The sequence below is a fragment of the Trichosurus vulpecula genome, chromosome 1, assembly GCF_011100635.1.
Source record: "Trichosurus vulpecula isolate mTriVul1 chromosome 1, mTriVul1.pri, whole genome shotgun sequence".
NCBI lineage: Eukaryota > Metazoa > Chordata > Mammalia > Diprotodontia > Phalangeridae > Trichosurus > Trichosurus vulpecula.
In genome coordinates, this window is record NC_050573.1 from 399,241,513 (window position 1) to 399,259,372 (window position 17,860).

The window sequence follows — 17,860 nt, forward strand, 5'->3', positions numbered from 1 at the left end:
ATCTGCTTACAGCATGATTAGCAAGATGCTTTTATTTGATTCCCTGTTTGAATTGGAAGCCATTCCTTCTATTTAGTAGGGATGATAATGAATTTAAAGCTAAACAGAATCACAAGGGTTTAAACTGTCTCCCTGAAAAATGCCACATTTGATATCAATTTGGTGGCTTGCTTTAAATAGAGGACAGTTTTCCACTTGGACATCAAATACACTATTATTTTCATGGCTCTTGGATTTATATCATGCATTGGCAGTATATGAATGAACGGCGAGTTGAAGGCTTTGCAATAATAAACAAAGGCTATATAAATACTACAGAGCTTCAGGGAAGTCTGCTAAATAATTACGAAATAGATAATAAGTTACTCTTTACACCCCTGGGACTTTTTGGTACACTCTTTTTGCTCCTATACCACTAAGTGGTTTTCTTGTGAATTGTGAATGCTTTGCATAAAGTACATAAACACACAACTGGTCTTTATTTGGAGGGGTTGCTGGGCATTCTAGCTGTTGATAGCAGCTCTCTGATGCCTTCTGTTAGAAATAGTAGCAGCAAACTTGTTTCTCAGAGGTAAAGTGCTTTGCCACTAATTCATGCCCTTCTGTGCAGTATTTGAACGAATAATTACCAATTTTATTTGGCTCTGCTGATTACTAATTGATCTTGTAGGGAAGCTAGAGTCTGTCATTTCCCTTGATGCAACTGCTCTGTTTTTTATTATATTAATGACATGCAAAACTTTCTGTTTTATGTTTCAATACAACTCGCATTTTGTCAAGTGGGACTTCTTGCAACTTTTTCTAGGAGTACTCTTTTTGCCATTGGATTTCTTTAATTCTCAAGCTTCTGTAATAAACTTTCTGATGGATATTGGATTATTTATTTTGTTCTTTGTGCCACATTGACTCCTTAGCTTTTTGACTTTTGTTTTGCATTATGTAAGGGAATAAGGGAAGTTACACTGAATAAGGGAACTCAAAATTTCCAATATGCTTTTGAGTTCCAGACTATTTTCCACTTGTTTCTTTTTTGTTGCTTTTTATTTGGCAACATAGTAGCTGATTTTCTACTCTGTTTCTAGCTAGATCTCAATGTAATCTTCTTTTTTTTTTTTTTTTTTTTTTTTTTTTAAATGCAATTTATTTCTTTAACATATTTGGTTTTCAGCATTGATTTTCACAACAGTTTGAATTACAAATTTTCTCCCCATTTCTGCCCTCCCCCCCACTCCAAGATGGCGTATATTCTGGTTGCCCTGTTCCCCAGTCAGCCCTCCCCTCTATCACCCCCCTCCCCTCTCATCCCCTTTTCCCTTCCTTTCTTGTAGGGCAAGATAAATTTCTACGCCCCATTGCCTGTGTATCTTATTTTTTAGTTGCATACAAAAAGTTTTTTTGTTTTTGAACATCTGATTTTAAAACTTTGAGTTCCAAATTCCCTTCCCTCTTCCCTTCCCACCCACCCTCCCTAAGAAGTTGAGCAATTCAACCTAGGCCACACATGTATTATTATGTATAACCCTTCCACAATACTCATGTTGTGAAAGGCTAACTACATTTTGCTCCTTCCCAACCCATCCCGCTTTATTGAATTTTCTCCCTTGACCCTGTCCCCTTTCCAAAGTGTTTGTTTTGATTACCTCCACCCCCATCTGTCCTCCACTCCATCATCCCCCCACCTTTTATTTTTTTTTATCTTCCTCCCTCTTCTTTCCTGTGGGGTAAGATACCCAACTGAGTATGTATGGTATTCCCCCTCAGGCCAAATCTGATGAGAGCAAGGTTCACTCATTCCCCCCTCACCTGCCCTCTCCCCTCCTCCCAAAGAACTGCTTCCTCTTGCCACCTTTATGCGAGATAATCCACCCCATTCTATCTCTCCCTATCTCCCTCTCTCAGTATGTTACTCTCTCATCCCTTAATTTCATTTTATTTCTTTTAGATATCTTCCCTTCATCCTCAACTCACCCTGTGTCTGCTCTCTCTCTTTTACATATCTATATATACACATACATACACATACATACATATACACATAGATACATACATACATACACATTCACTTATATATATACTTAAACATATATATATATGCATATATATATATGCATATATATATATGCATATATATATATATATGCATATATATACATATGCATATTCCCTTCAACTACCCTAATACTGAGGTCTCATGAATCATACTCATCATCTTTCCATGTAGGAATGTAAACAAAACAGTTCAACTTTAGTAAGTCCCTTGCAATTTCCGTTTCTTGATTACCTTTTCATGCTTCTCTTGATTCTTGTGTTTCAAAGTCAAATTTTCTATTCAGTTCTGGTCTTTTCACTGAGAAAGCTTGAAAGTCCTCTATTTTATTGAAACTCCATATTTTGCCTTGGAACATGATACTCAGTTTTGCTGGGTAGGTGATTCTAGGTTTTAATCCTAGCTCCATTGACCTCCGGAATATCGCATTCCAAGCCCTTCGATCTCTTAATGTAGAAGCTGCCAGATCTTGGGTTATTCTGATTGGGTTTCCACAATACTCAAATTGTTTCTTTCTGGCTGCTTGCAATATTTTCTCCTTGATCTGGGAGCTCTGGAATTTGGCAACAATATTCCTAGGAGATTTCTTTTTGGGATCTATTTGCAGAGGCGATCGATGGATTCTTTCAATTTCTATTTTGCCCTGTGGCTGTAGAATATCAGGGCAGTTCTCCTTGATAATTTCCTGTAAGATGGTATCTAGGCTCTTTTTTTGATCATGGCTTTCAGGTAGTCCAATAATTTTTAAATTATCTCTCCTGGATCTATTTTCCAGGTCAGTGGTTTTTCCAAGGAGATATTTCACATTGTCTTCCATTTTTTCATTCCTCTGGTTCTGTTTTATAATATCCTGATTTCTCATAAAGTCACTAGCTTCCACTTGCTCCAATCTAATTTTTAAAGTAGTATTTTCTTCAGTGGTCTTTTGGACCTCCTTTTCCATTTGGCTAATTCTGCCTTTCAAGGAATTCTTCTCCTCATTGGCTTTTTGGAGCTCTTTTGCCATTTGAGTTAGTCTATTTTTTAAGGTGTTGTTTTCTTCAGTGTATTTTTCAGCATTTTTTTGGGTCTCCTTTAGCAAGTCATTGACTTGTTTTTCATGGTTTTCTCGCATCCTTCTTATTTCTCTTCCCAATTTTTCCTCTACTTCTCTAACTTGCTTTTCCAAATCCTTTTTGAGTTCTTCTATGGTCTGGGGCCAGTTCATGTTTTTCTTGGAGGCTTTGGTTGTAGGCTCTATGACTTTGTTGTCTTCTTTAGGCTGTATGTTTTGGTCTTCTTTGTCACCAAAGAAAGAATCCAAAGTCTGAGACTGAATCTGGGCGCGTTTTCGCGTCCTGGCCATATTCCCAACTAACTAACTTGACCCTTGAGTTTTTCAGTGGGGTATGACTGCTTGTAGATTACAGAGTTCTATGTTCTACGTTTGGGGGGGAGGTGCCAGCTCTGTCAGAGCCGCACTCCTCCTTCCCCAAGGACCCCCAGTCCAGACTGGGCTCAGATCTTCGGCAGGCTGTGCACCCCTGCTGCGATCCGCCACTTAATTCCTCCCACCAGGTGGGCCTGGAGCCGGAAGTAACAACAGCTGTAGCTGCCCCACCTCCGCTGCCCCAGGGGCTGGAAGCCGAACCGCGAACTCCTTCCACTCCCGCAGCTTTTCCCACTAACCTTCTCCGCAGTCTTTGGTGTTTGTGGGTCGAGGGGTCTGGTAACTGCCGCAGCTCACATATTCAGGGCGCTAGGGCCCCCTCCGCCCGGCTTCCGGTCTGGATCGTCCACGCCGCTCAGGCTGGGCTCTGCTCCACTCCGTTCCCAGCTCCCAGCTCCCAGCTCCGTGTGGAATAGAGCTCACCCAGAGACCATCCGGGCTGTCCTGGGCTGGAGCCCTGCTTCCCTCTGCTGTTCTGTGGGTTCTGCCGTTCTAGAATTGGTTCAGAGCCATTTTTATAGGTTTTTGGAGGGACTTGGGTACGGAGCTCACTCTAGTCCGTGCTTACCAGCCGCCATCTTGGCTCCGCCCCCTCAATGTAATCTTCTAATGCCTTTCTCACCTCTTTGATAGCTCTGTCTAGGTGCTCCTGCCATAGTGGTGTTTGGTGCCTGTCCTTTGCTGCCTGTTATTCCTTGATAGCTCAACCTTTCCTCCTATGGTTCTCTCCAGGACTCCTGATTCCTAGTCCAATGTGACTACTCCGGTGTGATCCACTCCATTATGTGGCCATCACACTTGCCCTTTGAGGCTTCAATCTTTGTGAAGAGAAGACCCTTCTCCCCCTTTTTTCAGACACTTTCCCCCTTTAAAGTGCTTGTTCTTTTTTTAATTCCTTAGAAGCAGCTAGAGGGTGCAACGGATAGATCTCTGGGCCTGAGGTCAGGAAGACCTGAGTTTAAATGTAACCTTCAACACTTAGTAGGTGTGTGACCCTTGGCAAGTCACTTAATCTCAGTTTTCTCAACTGTAAAATGTGGATAATGATAGCACCTACCTCCCAGAGCTATTGTAAGGATCAAATGAGATAACATTTGTAAAGTGCTTAGCACAGTGCTTGGCACACAGAAAGGGCTTGTTTCCTTCCCTTCTTTTAATTCTCCCTGATCACTGGAAAATCAGAGATGTGTTTCTTAAATCCTTTAATCCTCCTAGGTTGAGAGATCAGTCTGCATTTTGTGTATGTATGGATATTTCTTGGCATTGGAAGAAATACAAACCTGGTGTGCTCTCTGTGGATTGGGGCAAAATTCCCTTCACCTTTCCTACTTGCTGGGACCTGGTCTGAGCTTTGCTAGTTCCTGACCCAGGAACACCCAGTAGACTGCTGCTGGATTCAGTCAATGTTAACTCACTGGGAGGTTTTGCATGTTTGGTGTGACTGAAATACTGGTTCCTCTTTGGTATGGAACTCCTTGCTATTCAGCTGCAGGCCTAGATACTGGGGAACTGCTAGAAACTGAGTCAATGCTCTGCTCCTGGGATCAGAATCACACCCCAACATTTCTGGAACTTGTTACTTGTTCAGTAGACAGCCAGGGCCCATGTTTGCAACCTCCTCTCCCCTCTGCCTTAGTTCTGACCCAGAACTGAATGGTGTGTGACAAAGCTGCCGGATGGCATCCATTCCTGCACCTAGAGCTAGTTCAGGGATCCTCTAGGATCTCTGCCTGTCCTGGTGCCCTGCCTTGGCCCTCTTTCTATCCTTGTGCCCTGGAATGCTCTGTGCTATGCATGTTCCTGGCCAGTCTCTGCCCCCAATGTCTGCAGACCTCACTGAATATCTCCCACCCTAAGCTGCCCTGGACTGGAAAAATAACTCTCCATGACTTTTTCTTGGCTTTCCCAACTAGAATTTGGTCTGACACATTTTCTAGATCATTGTAGAGAAGTGATAGAGATGAGCTGGGCTCAGTTGCTTTCTCTCACTTTGCCATCTTGACTCTGCTCTCCTCTTGAATGCTTCCAATCTTTCTTGGCCAGCATTCTCCAGAGAATTTTAACCATGGTTTCACTCTCTTCACTCTTTGAAATTTGCTATTCTCAAATACAAGTTGCATATATAGTAGGAAGGGTTGGATTAGAGCATTTCTTGTGGAACAGAGTATATGTCCTTTGGCTCTACAGTTATAGACACAGGTCTTCTGATCTCTTGCTAAATGGCATGCATTCTTTGATTCCAAAGGAAATGCTGCAGTTAAACCCCCTGCTATACACCTTAGATCATGCTTGACTTTCTTCTCTTTTAAAAACCAAAGGGGCCATATGGATGTTACGAAGATGTTTGCTATTCCTACTTTTAGCAATCGCTTCCTCCTTACTCATCTGAATCAGGTCCAGAATAGCAAATCCTCTTGTCATTTCATTCTTTTTTGGAATATTATTTTAAAGAATGAAATTATCATTAAGGAAAATAAAGAATTCCTCATCTGCTTTGCTTTTGAAAGAGGGAGAGCTCCAGCAAAGGTCTAAATAAAGTTCCCCTTCACTACTATCATGCCTCTGTTCCTGGTTTGTGATGTTTGTAGAACTTCTTTCTTCCTTCTGTTCTGGTGGTTTGTAGCACATTCCCACGATAACATTGCTTATGTTTTGCCTTAAACTGAAATTTTTTCCACTATGCTGCCCCAGTCCATTTCTTAGATAGCCTCATACTTTCTTCTTAGTGTATAATGCTATTCTATTTCACTCTTTATTCTGTTCTTTTTGAATTGGGCACTTTATTTTAGAGACATAATATAGTTATAAATCCTATACCACCAAGTTTCAGCGATTAACAATAAAATTATTAAGAATTTTCTTCCTTCTGAAGCTATTTTTTAAGACTTATTTTTGGAATTGTTTTTTCTGTCTCAATATGCTGAATGATAGTCCTCAAGCTTTCCAGGCACTGAACCTCTCAAATATTTCTTTAGTTGTAGCATCTCAGTTCTTTCACAAGGAAGAAATTGGGGATAACTATTCAAAAGTATAGCATCTTTGGATGGCAAATATGTGACAGGACTAGATGATCAACAAAGACTGGATGATTTTAATTTTATGCCCTCCTCTGCTGTGGGAAAGATATGGGTTAAGAAGGCAGAAAACATGATTTAAATGTGGAATTATTTCTTGTATGGTTTTCAAATGATTGCAGGACATAGCAGCAACTTTTAAGAAAACCCACTGTTTTGACAGATGCTCTCAATTCTGGTTGGCAATCTGGTATCCTCTGGCAACTTCTTGAACAGAGAATGCTGGACTGTTGACATTTTTACAAGTTTTTTCCCCTCTTCCCTCACTAGCAATTATTCAATAATCCCAGAGACATTCATTTTTCTCTTAAAATTAATAACAGAGCAATAGCTAATAGAAAAATGTCATTTCACAGTCTGTGCACTTTAAGTACCAAATGCTGTTCTATCGTAAACTTAACTGACTCATTTTTCCACCCAAAAGTAGGAGCCTTAATACTATAATTTGCAGAGAGAACACATAGACATGCAGTTGAGGGATGTTATTTTGGCCTAGATCTGTGATTTTATCAGTGTGAAGAGCAATCAGTGTTGGAAACTCCATTAACTAACCGAGATTGGCAACCAGTATGAAACATAAAGGCTTGGAGAATTGCTTGGGGGCACTGAGTATTTAAATGACTTGTCTACATAGTCATAAAGGTAGTCAGTAACAGAGGTAGGACTCTAGAGGAGGTTTTCCTGATTCCAAAGTTGGCCCTTTATCTATATACTCTGCTATGTTGCCTTAATGAAAATTCCCTTTCTAGCTTGGTCTCCTTGTCTGTTTTTCCATTTGATTTTACACTCATAAGTGGATCTTTCCTTCAATTTCTACTCTCCAATTTGATTTTCCTCTTTCCTATGATTCCTCCCAAACTATTGCCACCCCTCTCCACCTCTAACCTGGAGTGCAGTCGCATTTCCTGATTGTTTGCACCAGAGAATCTCGACATTGGCTTCCTCCCCACGGGCCACGGAAAACATCTGGACACATTGTCTGATAATGACAAAAGAAGGAGGTGAGTAAATCACTTAGTAAGAAGACAGCCAACTTGTAGGAGAATCTGATACCAATCACATGAAGAGTATGTCTTCATTTGATATGAGATTTCACCTACACATGCCCTCACTGCTGAAAGTAATTCTAATACAATTCTCTGAAGAGAATATTTTTCTTAGAAATCTGAAATTTCGGCATTTTGCAAAAGAAGCTGATTTTAATGCTCAGCCTAGAGACAACTCACTCAAGAGTTCTACGTAGAAGGGCATTTGACAGAATGAGAGGGATAATTAGATGTGTGATTCTGGCAGTGAAGAGCCCTGGCACAGGAAATTAGGACAGAAGTTGAGAATGATGACTAGAAATCTAAGAGCATTCAGCATCAGTTCTCTGAGAACTAATTTCAAGGCATTCATTTCCAGCCCACCTGATTTTTTTTAAAAAACAAAACAAAACAAATCACAAACCCCTTGTTAATTATTCCTTAGGCTCCAAAAAATTATTCCAAGAAACATTTTCCGAAATGCTCTTCAATTCAGTTAAGCAGAAATGAGAACCCAAAGGGTGCAAGGCACTGGTCTAAATTTTAAACATGATACTAAGAAAATGAGGATTGATCATTCTTGTAACCCAACAGCCTCTAGAGAAAAGGTACACAGAATTAAAACTTCACTGCTTGGCAACTTGATCCACTGGCAGTTTTTGGCTTGAATGTTCCCACATTTGTCAAACCAATGGTGTAAGGGCTGGATCCATGGTATGCTCCCCTGCCAAGAGAATAATTGGAGGAATATTGATTTTGTTTGATTGTATGTTCATGGACTATGGCCTTGGCAGCAAGGGAATAAAGGCCTCAGAGAAAAGGAGGTTCACAATGATTTTTTAAAACAAATTATCAACTTAACGGACATCAACTTAATCATTTCCATTTATAAAGAACAGAAAAACATTGTATGTGAAACCATGAATCTCAGTTACATATAGCTTGTTTTAAAAAAAATGCAATGGACATAATGTGGTAATTCAGATAAGGAAGATTGTGACTCAATTTCTGGTCTCTTATATGTATTATATAAATATTTTATTAACACTCTTTTTCCTCTTTTTTTTTGGGGGGGTCAGAAATCATTGTTACTACCTTTCTTCCCTTCACAATTCTTCTCTCCCACCCAAATCAGTACCCTCTCTTGCAACAAATAAGAATATTCATACAAAATATATCTGTAAATTGCCTATCTGAAATCATTCTCATTCTATACATCTAGTCTAGCCCCTCTCTGTCAAGAGGTAGAAAGTATTAATCTTCTGCAGTAGTGGTTGTTGATTTCATTGATCAGAATTCTTAATTATTTAAAGTTTTTTTCCTTTACAATCTCAAAGTCATTGTGTAATTTGTTTTCCTGCTTCTGTTTAATTCACTCTCCCTCACTTCATAAAGGTATTCCTGTGTTTCTGAATCTGGCCCTACTCCATATGAGTTTTCTTATTATTTTTATAGTTCTACAAAAGGAGTATGATAGAATCTTCTCTTTGTCTATTTTTTTGCCAACAACTTTTATAATATTGTAATTAATATTTTATTTTAATTTTTATTTATTTATTATTTAATTATTTTATCTTTAAATGTTCTGTAGAATTCATTTGTGAATCTACCTTGTACCCTTCCCCTTCCCACTCCCCTCCCCCAGCTTTGGGAGTCCTTTTATGACTTATTTGGTTTCTCTTTCTGAATTTGGGTTAAACTAATATTTTTTCTAATTATTCCGGTTATTTAAATGTTACCATAAATATTCATCTATTTCACTTAAATGTTTGGCTTTGTTGACATATAATTTAATTTCTAGTAATTTTATTTCCTCTTCTTTTATTGTGAAATTTCCTTTTTCTTTTTTGATATGATCAATTCTGATCATTTTATTCTATTTTTTTAGGGTGTTTATTACTTGAGTAAAGTTTTCTGTCTTCTACTCCTTGGAATTTATTTATTCCTTCTTCCAATTTTTTCTGCCAGAGCTTTTATTTAAATTTCATTTTCATTTTTTATCTCTTCCTTGGTTTCTTCTAGCCATCCTTGTAATTCTTGTGGCTAAGCCATTTCTTTCTCTGTAATTCTGTTTCTGTTTGTTGAGTTTTTCATCAGAGGTTATCTTTTTGGTATCTCTCATTCCATAGTATTTCTTCTCTGTGCTTTGTGTTTTCTTTTCTTTACTCATATTTTCCCTAGTGGAACTCCTTTTTCAAGGAGTTCAAAAACTTCCTATCTGTTTACCATGGCTTGTACTGGTTTCCCTGATGGGAATTCTCCTTAATTAAATTCAGGCCATATTTTTGTTCAGTTCTTGACTGGATGGAAGAGCTTACTCTTAGTTTTATTTGTTTGTTTGTTTGTTTACTGGAGTGTGTGTAGAAGAAATGGGTTCTTCTTCAACCTTCAAGTCACTTGTTTGACTACACTCTGAGATGAGAGTGTAGTAAATGGTCCTTTCAGCTCTTCAGGCATCACTTCTACAACCTCAGAGGCTAGTGGGTGGGGAAAAGGATCAGGGGTCAAGAGGCAGGACACTCTGACTTAGCTATATTGCCTCTGGTATCTTGCACAATGACCATTTTAATACTCAATTCTAGTGTGGTACATTCACTGCTGTGTCTAACATCTAGATTTATATTTGTACAGACTTTAACGGAAACATAGCTCTGATAGTATAGAGATCTCTGTTTTAGATCCTGCTCTTCCAGGGGTTTCTTAAGAAGGGACTGTTCCTACATACCAAATATGGGCATAAAATAATGAGCATGATTTAAAAAAGAGAATGAAAAAATCCTGTCAGACTTTGTACATTTGAGTATTCAAAATATTACTTTTACATAGTGTAGCACTTATTCCAATGATATTGCCATGGCTAAAATTTCTGTGGGAGAGAGTTTACAAGCCACAAAGTCATTTCCATACTTTAAAGTCACACCTTATTTTTGATTGAAAACCATATCATCCAATTTGACCACCACTAGGGATGTATTGGAGCCAACATGATGGCATTTACACCTCAAAAATCCACTACAAATCAGGACTTGAGATATTATTTTGTGGATTGTATAGACTTAGAAAAAGTATTAATAATGCATGTTAAACTGAAAAGTGTGTGCAAGCATTACTTCCCTCCTCCATCCTCCACACAGAGCCTAGCTGTTAAACATTTACCATCATACCCCTGACCAGAACCTGCATTAACAAGATCTGATTCCAAATGACTTTTGATCATTCCCCAAGTCAAATCCATCCTAAAATAAGAATGATTTGCCATTCTGAAGACTTATCAGAAGATGTTCCTAGGTTCTGAAGGCAATTCTGAGAGAGTCAGTCCAAAAACATTCTGGGCAAGACTAGCATCACTGGAATAAGTGTATAGTCCCCCAAGTGCCATGCCTTGAAGGAGAGACCATTATTTGGATGTAGAGATTCTCTTCTATTTGTTAAAAAGTCAGTTACATTAATTTTGTTGTTCTTTTTTGTTTATAGGAAATATTTCTCTATTCAGGTAATATTATGTCTAGGTACTACATGTGTACCTTAATTTTGAAAACATGCTATTTATTGCATATACTATGATGAAGAGGAGTTTAATTATTATTTGCTCATGGGATCATAAAATTAAAGCAGGAAGGGACCTTAGGAGATTATCTAGAGAAAACTTATAGGAAGGCTCACATTATTAGACATGCTTAGTTCATACATGATTTCTTTCTCTTCTTCTTTTATTTATACATTTATACATATATGTATACGTATTGTTTAGTATGCCATAGAGAAAGGATCTAGACCCAGAATTGGCCTGTGAGAATTTCGTGGGTGTTTGGAATTATTTCCTCTGTTAAAGTCCTATTCCATTGCCTCATGGTGAAGAAGAAGTGATTCTTAATTCTCCATGATTATGCCAGTGAAATGTAAGCTCTCACTGGGTTGGAAAGCCTTTTGGGATGGGCTAGTTGACACATGATAAGACTGTATTCCAAGGATAAGACTAACTAAATTCAGAGAGGCATCACCAGAGAATTGACCAATGGAGGATTAATTATTCTGGTCATAGCAACTAACGAAGACCATTTACGAAGGTGTGAAAGAGTTATAACTAGCACCATTTGAGAAAGCATCCATACAAAAGAAATCATGGCTCATTGAAGAGTATGGAGTCATTCACCATCTGGCAGCCTAGAGTACATTATATGCTATGACCAAGTGCAAATTTTCCAAGTTAAATGCTCAGATCCATAATAATACTTTTCAATAGTTGTAATAGTAGTAGTAGTAGTAGCAGCAGCAGTAGTAGCAGTGATAGCAGTAGTAGTTGTAGTCGTAGTTGTCGTCGTCGTAGTAGTCATAGTAGAAGCAGCAGCTAGCATTTATATAGTATTTTGAAGTTTATAAACTACTTTAAAAATTATCTCACCTCATACAACCCTGGGAGGTAGGTGATATTATTATCCCTATTTATAGATAAAAAATTGAGATAGATAAAGGTCAAGCGAATCCCCAGGATCATGTAGCTAGTAAGTGTCTGTATATGAATTTGAACTCGGGTCTTCCTGATTCCATATCCAGTTCTCCATCCATTCCACCACTCAGCTGCTGTTCTTATTTACTAGAAGAGACAATCATACCCCAGACACAGTACAGCATATGTTGATACTGATGTTGGTATAGGATCCCGATTGGGCGCTCTTTTACATCCAGGTTCTGTTTAATTGGACAAGGCAGATCAATTTGGATAAAGTTATCTCTTCACCTACATCAGCTACATAACCATATCCTAAATCATGAGAGACTGCTGGGCATTTTAATGGATAGAGTGCTGGGTCTGGAGTCAGGAAGACCTAAGTTTGAATCCAATTTCAAGCACTTACGTGACCCTGAACAAATCACTTAACCTCTGTCTGCCTCAGTCTCTTTATTGTAAAACAGAGATAAAAATAGCATCTATCTTCCAGGGCTGTTGTGAGGATGAAATAAGGTAATATTTGTAAAGTGCTTAGTATAGTGTCTGGCACAGAGTAGGTACTTAATAAATGTTTGTTCTCTTCCCTTCTTATACCATTTAAATTTGTGTAAAACTGCCCTGGACAATTTTTTCTTCATAGTGGTTTGAAGACATAGACTTATTGTTAGGTAAAATTAACATCATTAAAATTGAATTCTACTAGGTGAGATTACCTGAAAGAAATGATGTCAACATTTTGAGAGCAGCTTCGTGCCATTAACATAGCTATATCATTGGCTTCTGAGCCACTGTTTGCAAAGAAAACAACCTAGAGGGAAAAAGTAAGACAAAATGTAATTTATTTAACAATATCAACTCACTGAAGATTATTAAAGATGCTATATAAAGAGGATTCTGCTTAAGATGAGGCTTGTAATACATAGCTTTTGAAGCAATCCTCACTATCATAAGATCACAGATGTATGTGTACATCAGAATAAATTTATGTAGCACACATTATGCATTAAAATATTTGACCATTATAAGAGCCCTGTAAGCCTGTCAGGGAAGGTATTCATCCCTAGTGCACTGATCCCCTCACTACTTTACTAAAAAACCTTTGATGAATATCTGTGGCCACTCTGCCAAAAAACATCTATTAATCACCTACTATGTGCTCAGCACTGGGGATACCAAGAAAAACAAAAAGAGCCCTCATTTCAAGGGCAGTCTAATGGAAGAGATAGCATGCAAACAACTATGTACAAATAAGCTATGTGCAAGATAATTTGGAGATAATCTATGGAGGGAAGGCACTAGCTTTAAGAGGAATTGCCAAAGGTTTCCTGTGGAAAGTGGGATTTCAGTTGGGACTTGAAGGAAGCCAGGAAAGACAAGAGGCAGAGGTGAGAAGGGAAAGCATTTAAGTCATTCAAGGCAGCCAGAGAAAATGCCCAGAATCCAGAGATAAAGAGCCATTAGTAAGTGCTAGACCTAGGAAGAGAATCCAATGGGGAAAATTTTCAGAGAAAAACACCAGGAGGGGCAGCTAGGTGGTGTAGTGAGTAGATCACCAACCCTGGAGTCAGAAGGACCTGAGTTCAAATATGACCTCAGACCCTTGACACATTTACTAGCTGTGTGACCTTGGGCAAGTCACTTAACCCCAATTGCCCTGCCTTCCCCCCTCCAAAAAAACTATTAAAAAAGCAAAAGAAGGAAAAAACACCAGGAATTGGTACAATGTTGGCATCCTCGGATTCCTTCTTCATATATCTTTGTTTGAACTTTCTTGACTCTTTCCCATTCAGAACTTATATTCTCACTCTTTTCCCATTCACTATGCCCCTATTTTTTAAAAGTATCCTTATCTTTATCTTCACTCCCATTTTGCTTTGAAATTCAAAGGCAACAGTTAATACTGAATGTCTAGAATCAGAAGATCTTCACCTTAATAAAAATTTGAAACATAACATATTATATTGCAATATATTATATTACATTTAAAGTCAGAACTATGCAACATCATAATTCCTCTCTGATTCTGTAGAAGACAAGTTTGTCTATGCTATTTCCCACGATGCTTAGGGGTGAGACACTTTCACTCAATGGGAGAATTATACAATTTTTTTTAGAAGACTGTTGGGTGAGCCCACAGAATGATGAAGTCACTAGGTGAGCACACTGATTTGGTGAGGAGCCTCTATGGCACCATAGATTTAAGAGAACCACAACAGATGGGAACAACAGGAGTGTAGAATGGTGGTTGGGAGAAGAAGACTATATACACAGCAGTCAGAGCATTCTGAACCATGTGTCTGGACCATGGGAATGACTATGGAGCCAAAGTAAGAGTTGTCAGCATTCTTCACAAGGGAAAAGGCTTGAAGAAGTAGGTCTTTGACTATGCCAGGCATTTACAACTGAGTCAGTGCAACACAACTATGCCCTCCTGCTGTGTTGCAGAGTCAGGAGATATACATCCTTTTGTGCCAAGAATGGTGTTCTACTTCCTTGCTATTAAATTGCATCATATTTTAATTAAGTTCTTTTCCCCTTTATTTATGGATGTGTTGGCCTTGGGTTGAGGTTTTGAAATCATTATCACTCCCAAAGTCGAATATGGATTTGCTTTTACATTCCATCCCACTCATTACATTAAACAAACATTTATTTGAGAACCTAGTATGTGCAAGGCACTGTTCTACACACCATAAGCACAAAGATAGAAGGGGAGAGTCAAGATAGGTATTATAATTCAATAACAAAAAATCCAGCCAATTTATATATTTGACGGCATTTAGGGCCAGTAACTGAATTGGGAAGATGTGACTGGATGTTTTGGTAGTGTATGATGTGCATAGTCATAACTCTTGTCAAAGAAGAAATGCAAATTATTTAATAACAAGGCTGATGAAGAAAAGGCTCACCATGCAAAAGGAATTGTAGAAGCTTTGGACCTGGAGGTAATGTACTCTTGCAAAGTCATTACTGCAAGGACTAGCTAGAGGAATGCTCTAGATAAAGGGATACCTGAAGAAGGGAAGCAGCTCAAATATGCAGACAAACATCAAGTCACCTTTCACATCTCTGTTCTGCTCTTTTTTTCTTACCAATCATTAATAAATTATTTTCTTTTATTTCTGCTAAAGAATCTTCTTTTTTTTCCTTTTGATTCAAAAGATCACAAATTCCAGAGGTAGAAGGGACCTCAGAAGCCTTCTAGTTTAACCCTCTCATTTTGCTGTTGAGGAAACTGAGACTTGAAGTGATTTGTCCAAAGTCACACAGGGAATAATGCAGGTCTTTGCTTGAGTCAGTGATTGTTCTGCTATGCCATGCTGCCTCCCCTACTTATAAGGGATTGGCTTAATAGTGGAGCTCTTCTACTTAACCTCATTTCCATTTGAAGTGATGGAACCTGAGATACTCATCATTTTACCTTAAGTGGCTCAGGAAAAAGGGCTGTCAGCTTCTCTGCATATTCATGTATTGCAGGATGTAAGAAGGCAGGACTTGTATGCCACAGGCGTCCAAGCTGCTTTTGTGCAGCTGTAGTCACCTTCCTGGGAAAAATAGGGGGAGAGCAGAATCATCTAAATTAACATGCCATATGTTATTCCATGTGCAGCCATTTTCCAAAGCAGTACAAGGAATTAGATTTCAGCTCAATAGTAAAAAACTCACTTTCTAGCAAAGAGAACTGTCCAAGGATGGAAAGGGCTCCCTCATTAGGCAGTGAACTTCATGTTCCTTGAGATATGCCTGAAGAGTGGAGTGATTGCCTGTCAGGGGACTTGTAGAGGGCAATCTTGCATTGGGTGGGAGACTGGATTAGTTGACCTGGGGTTCTTAACAACACTAAATTTCCAAGATGTGAATTTTTTCTTTGTACAGTGTGGAAAACAAGAATACCTGAGCATAAGCCTCGTTGTTTTTCTTTTCTCTTCCAAGAAATTGTGAATTCATTTTCTTTGTCATATGGAGAATCAAATGAGATTTTTCTTCAAAATGTTAAAATGAGGGAATAAGTAGGGGTCAGCCTTCTTGAAGGAAATGCAAATAATTTGTCTAAAGGCATCAGAGGAAAGCTGTAACTTTTTGGAATACATTGAAAGGGCAGATATGAATTTCAGTGATAGGAAAATTTTATACTGGAGTAAATATAACACAAAGAGAAGAGAAAGGGGGAAAAAGGAAAGAAAGTATTTACTGTAAGTAGGGAGGACAGTGGGGAGACCAGCCTGATAGGAACAAAAGGTTCATTTTGGAGACAGATAGAAACTCATATGAGTGGTAGTGAAGAGGGTGAAGCAGATTAAGGAGGTCTATGAAAGCTGGTAGAGGAGCTTGGAATGAATCTGGTGCACAATAGGGTACCATTGTTTAGAGTACGGGGTCTTAAACTTTTTTCTATCCTGGATTCCTTTGGCAGTCTGGTGAAACCTATGAGCCTCTTCTCAGAATAATGTTTATAAATGCATAAAATAAAACACATAGAGAACCAAGTATATTGAAGTACAATTATAAAAATATAAAAAAACCCGAGAAGTTTACAGATCCTTGGTAGAGAACCCCTATTCTAAATTGCTTTTATTTGTCTTCCATTCTCGAGGAGGACCATGACATCAGGAAGGTGATGCCATGACTTGCAAATGAATTGGATTTAAGTGAGGGAGGACTGTGCAAAGTCACCAGCCTCACTTTCTCCTCTGGAGCCATCTGGATCCAGTGGCAAGATATAGATCAGGATGACTAGAGATGCCCCTCCATCTCCATCCTAAATTAATAACTTAAAGAAAGGAGGATTTCTGCAAGATTGATTTTTGTTACATATGAAGCATGGCATGTTAAATATAATTAAAAACATAATCTCATCTCTAATTATCAACTTCTTGTCTTTTGGATTGAAAGGCATATGTCAATAAAGAACCAACAGAAAGCAAAAAAATTTCTCAAATAAATTTGCTGTGTAAATTGTCCCACAATTTATAGTTTTCATTGTACTTGCATTCATTTTTGATGGTACTAAAGTTTTTCAATTTTGTGTAATCAATTTCTATTTTATAGTTTTTGATCATTTTTATCCCTTGTTTTGGTATGAATTTTCTTTCTAGTCATAGATGTGAAAGGCATCCTCAGACATGGCCAATGTGTTAATTTGATTTATTGGACTATAGAACTTATAAGAGAGGTTTTCTATCAGGATGAGAGATCTTGATCTGGGGGAGAGGGGTGGTCTGTGAACTTTTTAAAAAACTGGTAACATTATTTCTAATAAAACAGGTTTTTTTTGTAATCCTATGTATTTCATTTTATGTATTTAAAATTATTCTTTTGAGAAGTCATAGGCTTCACTGAATGGCCAAAGGGGTCCATGACACAAAAAGATCATGAACCCCAGTATTAGGTGATAAGAGTGGGATGGCAGGTTAGTGGTTGAGGATAGAAATGTTGCCCCTCCCCATAAACAACAACAACAACAACAAATCAATAAAACATTGAAGAAAGCACAGGAAAAAAAGCAAAAAATGGAAGGGAACAAAAAATTGAACATTTCTATCTATCACTATCTTGTTAAATTGTACATATATATATATATATATATATATATATATGTGTGTGTGTGTGTGTGTGTGTGTGTGTGTGTGTGTGTGTGTGTATTTCCTTAAAAACAACCATAGAAGTTTATAGATTCTTGCATAGGGTATCCAAAAATTCTTAGTGTAGCTTAAAACTGCTGTACCCTGTATAATCCTTTTCTTTGTTCTTTGAATATTGGAATGTTTGTACTTGTTGATGATTGTCATCTACAATAAAAAAATTAAAATAAAAAGCTCCAACATTTCCCTGAGA

The 17,860-nt window shown here is 38.1% G+C and overlaps 1 protein-coding gene across 2 annotated transcripts in view; it reads right to left on the reverse strand.

Annotated features, from left to right (window-relative positions):
- Positions 1–17,860, reverse strand: part of AGXT2 (alanine--glyoxylate aminotransferase 2) — a 61,627-nt gene that overhangs the window by 29,375 nt on the left and 14,392 nt on the right. For both annotated transcript variants that reach the window (XM_036758317.1, XM_036758309.1), the window contains exons 4-7: positions 15,447–15,570; positions 12,739–12,833; positions 8,206–8,299; positions 7,436–7,529 (exon numbers count right to left, since the gene is read on the reverse strand). In XM_036758317.1, coding sequence (XP_036614212.1) covers positions 7,436–7,529; positions 8,206–8,299; positions 12,739–12,833; positions 15,447–15,570 — 407 coding nt within the window. The remainder of the gene's footprint in view (positions 1–7,435; positions 7,530–8,205; positions 8,300–12,738; positions 12,834–15,446; positions 15,571–17,860) is intronic.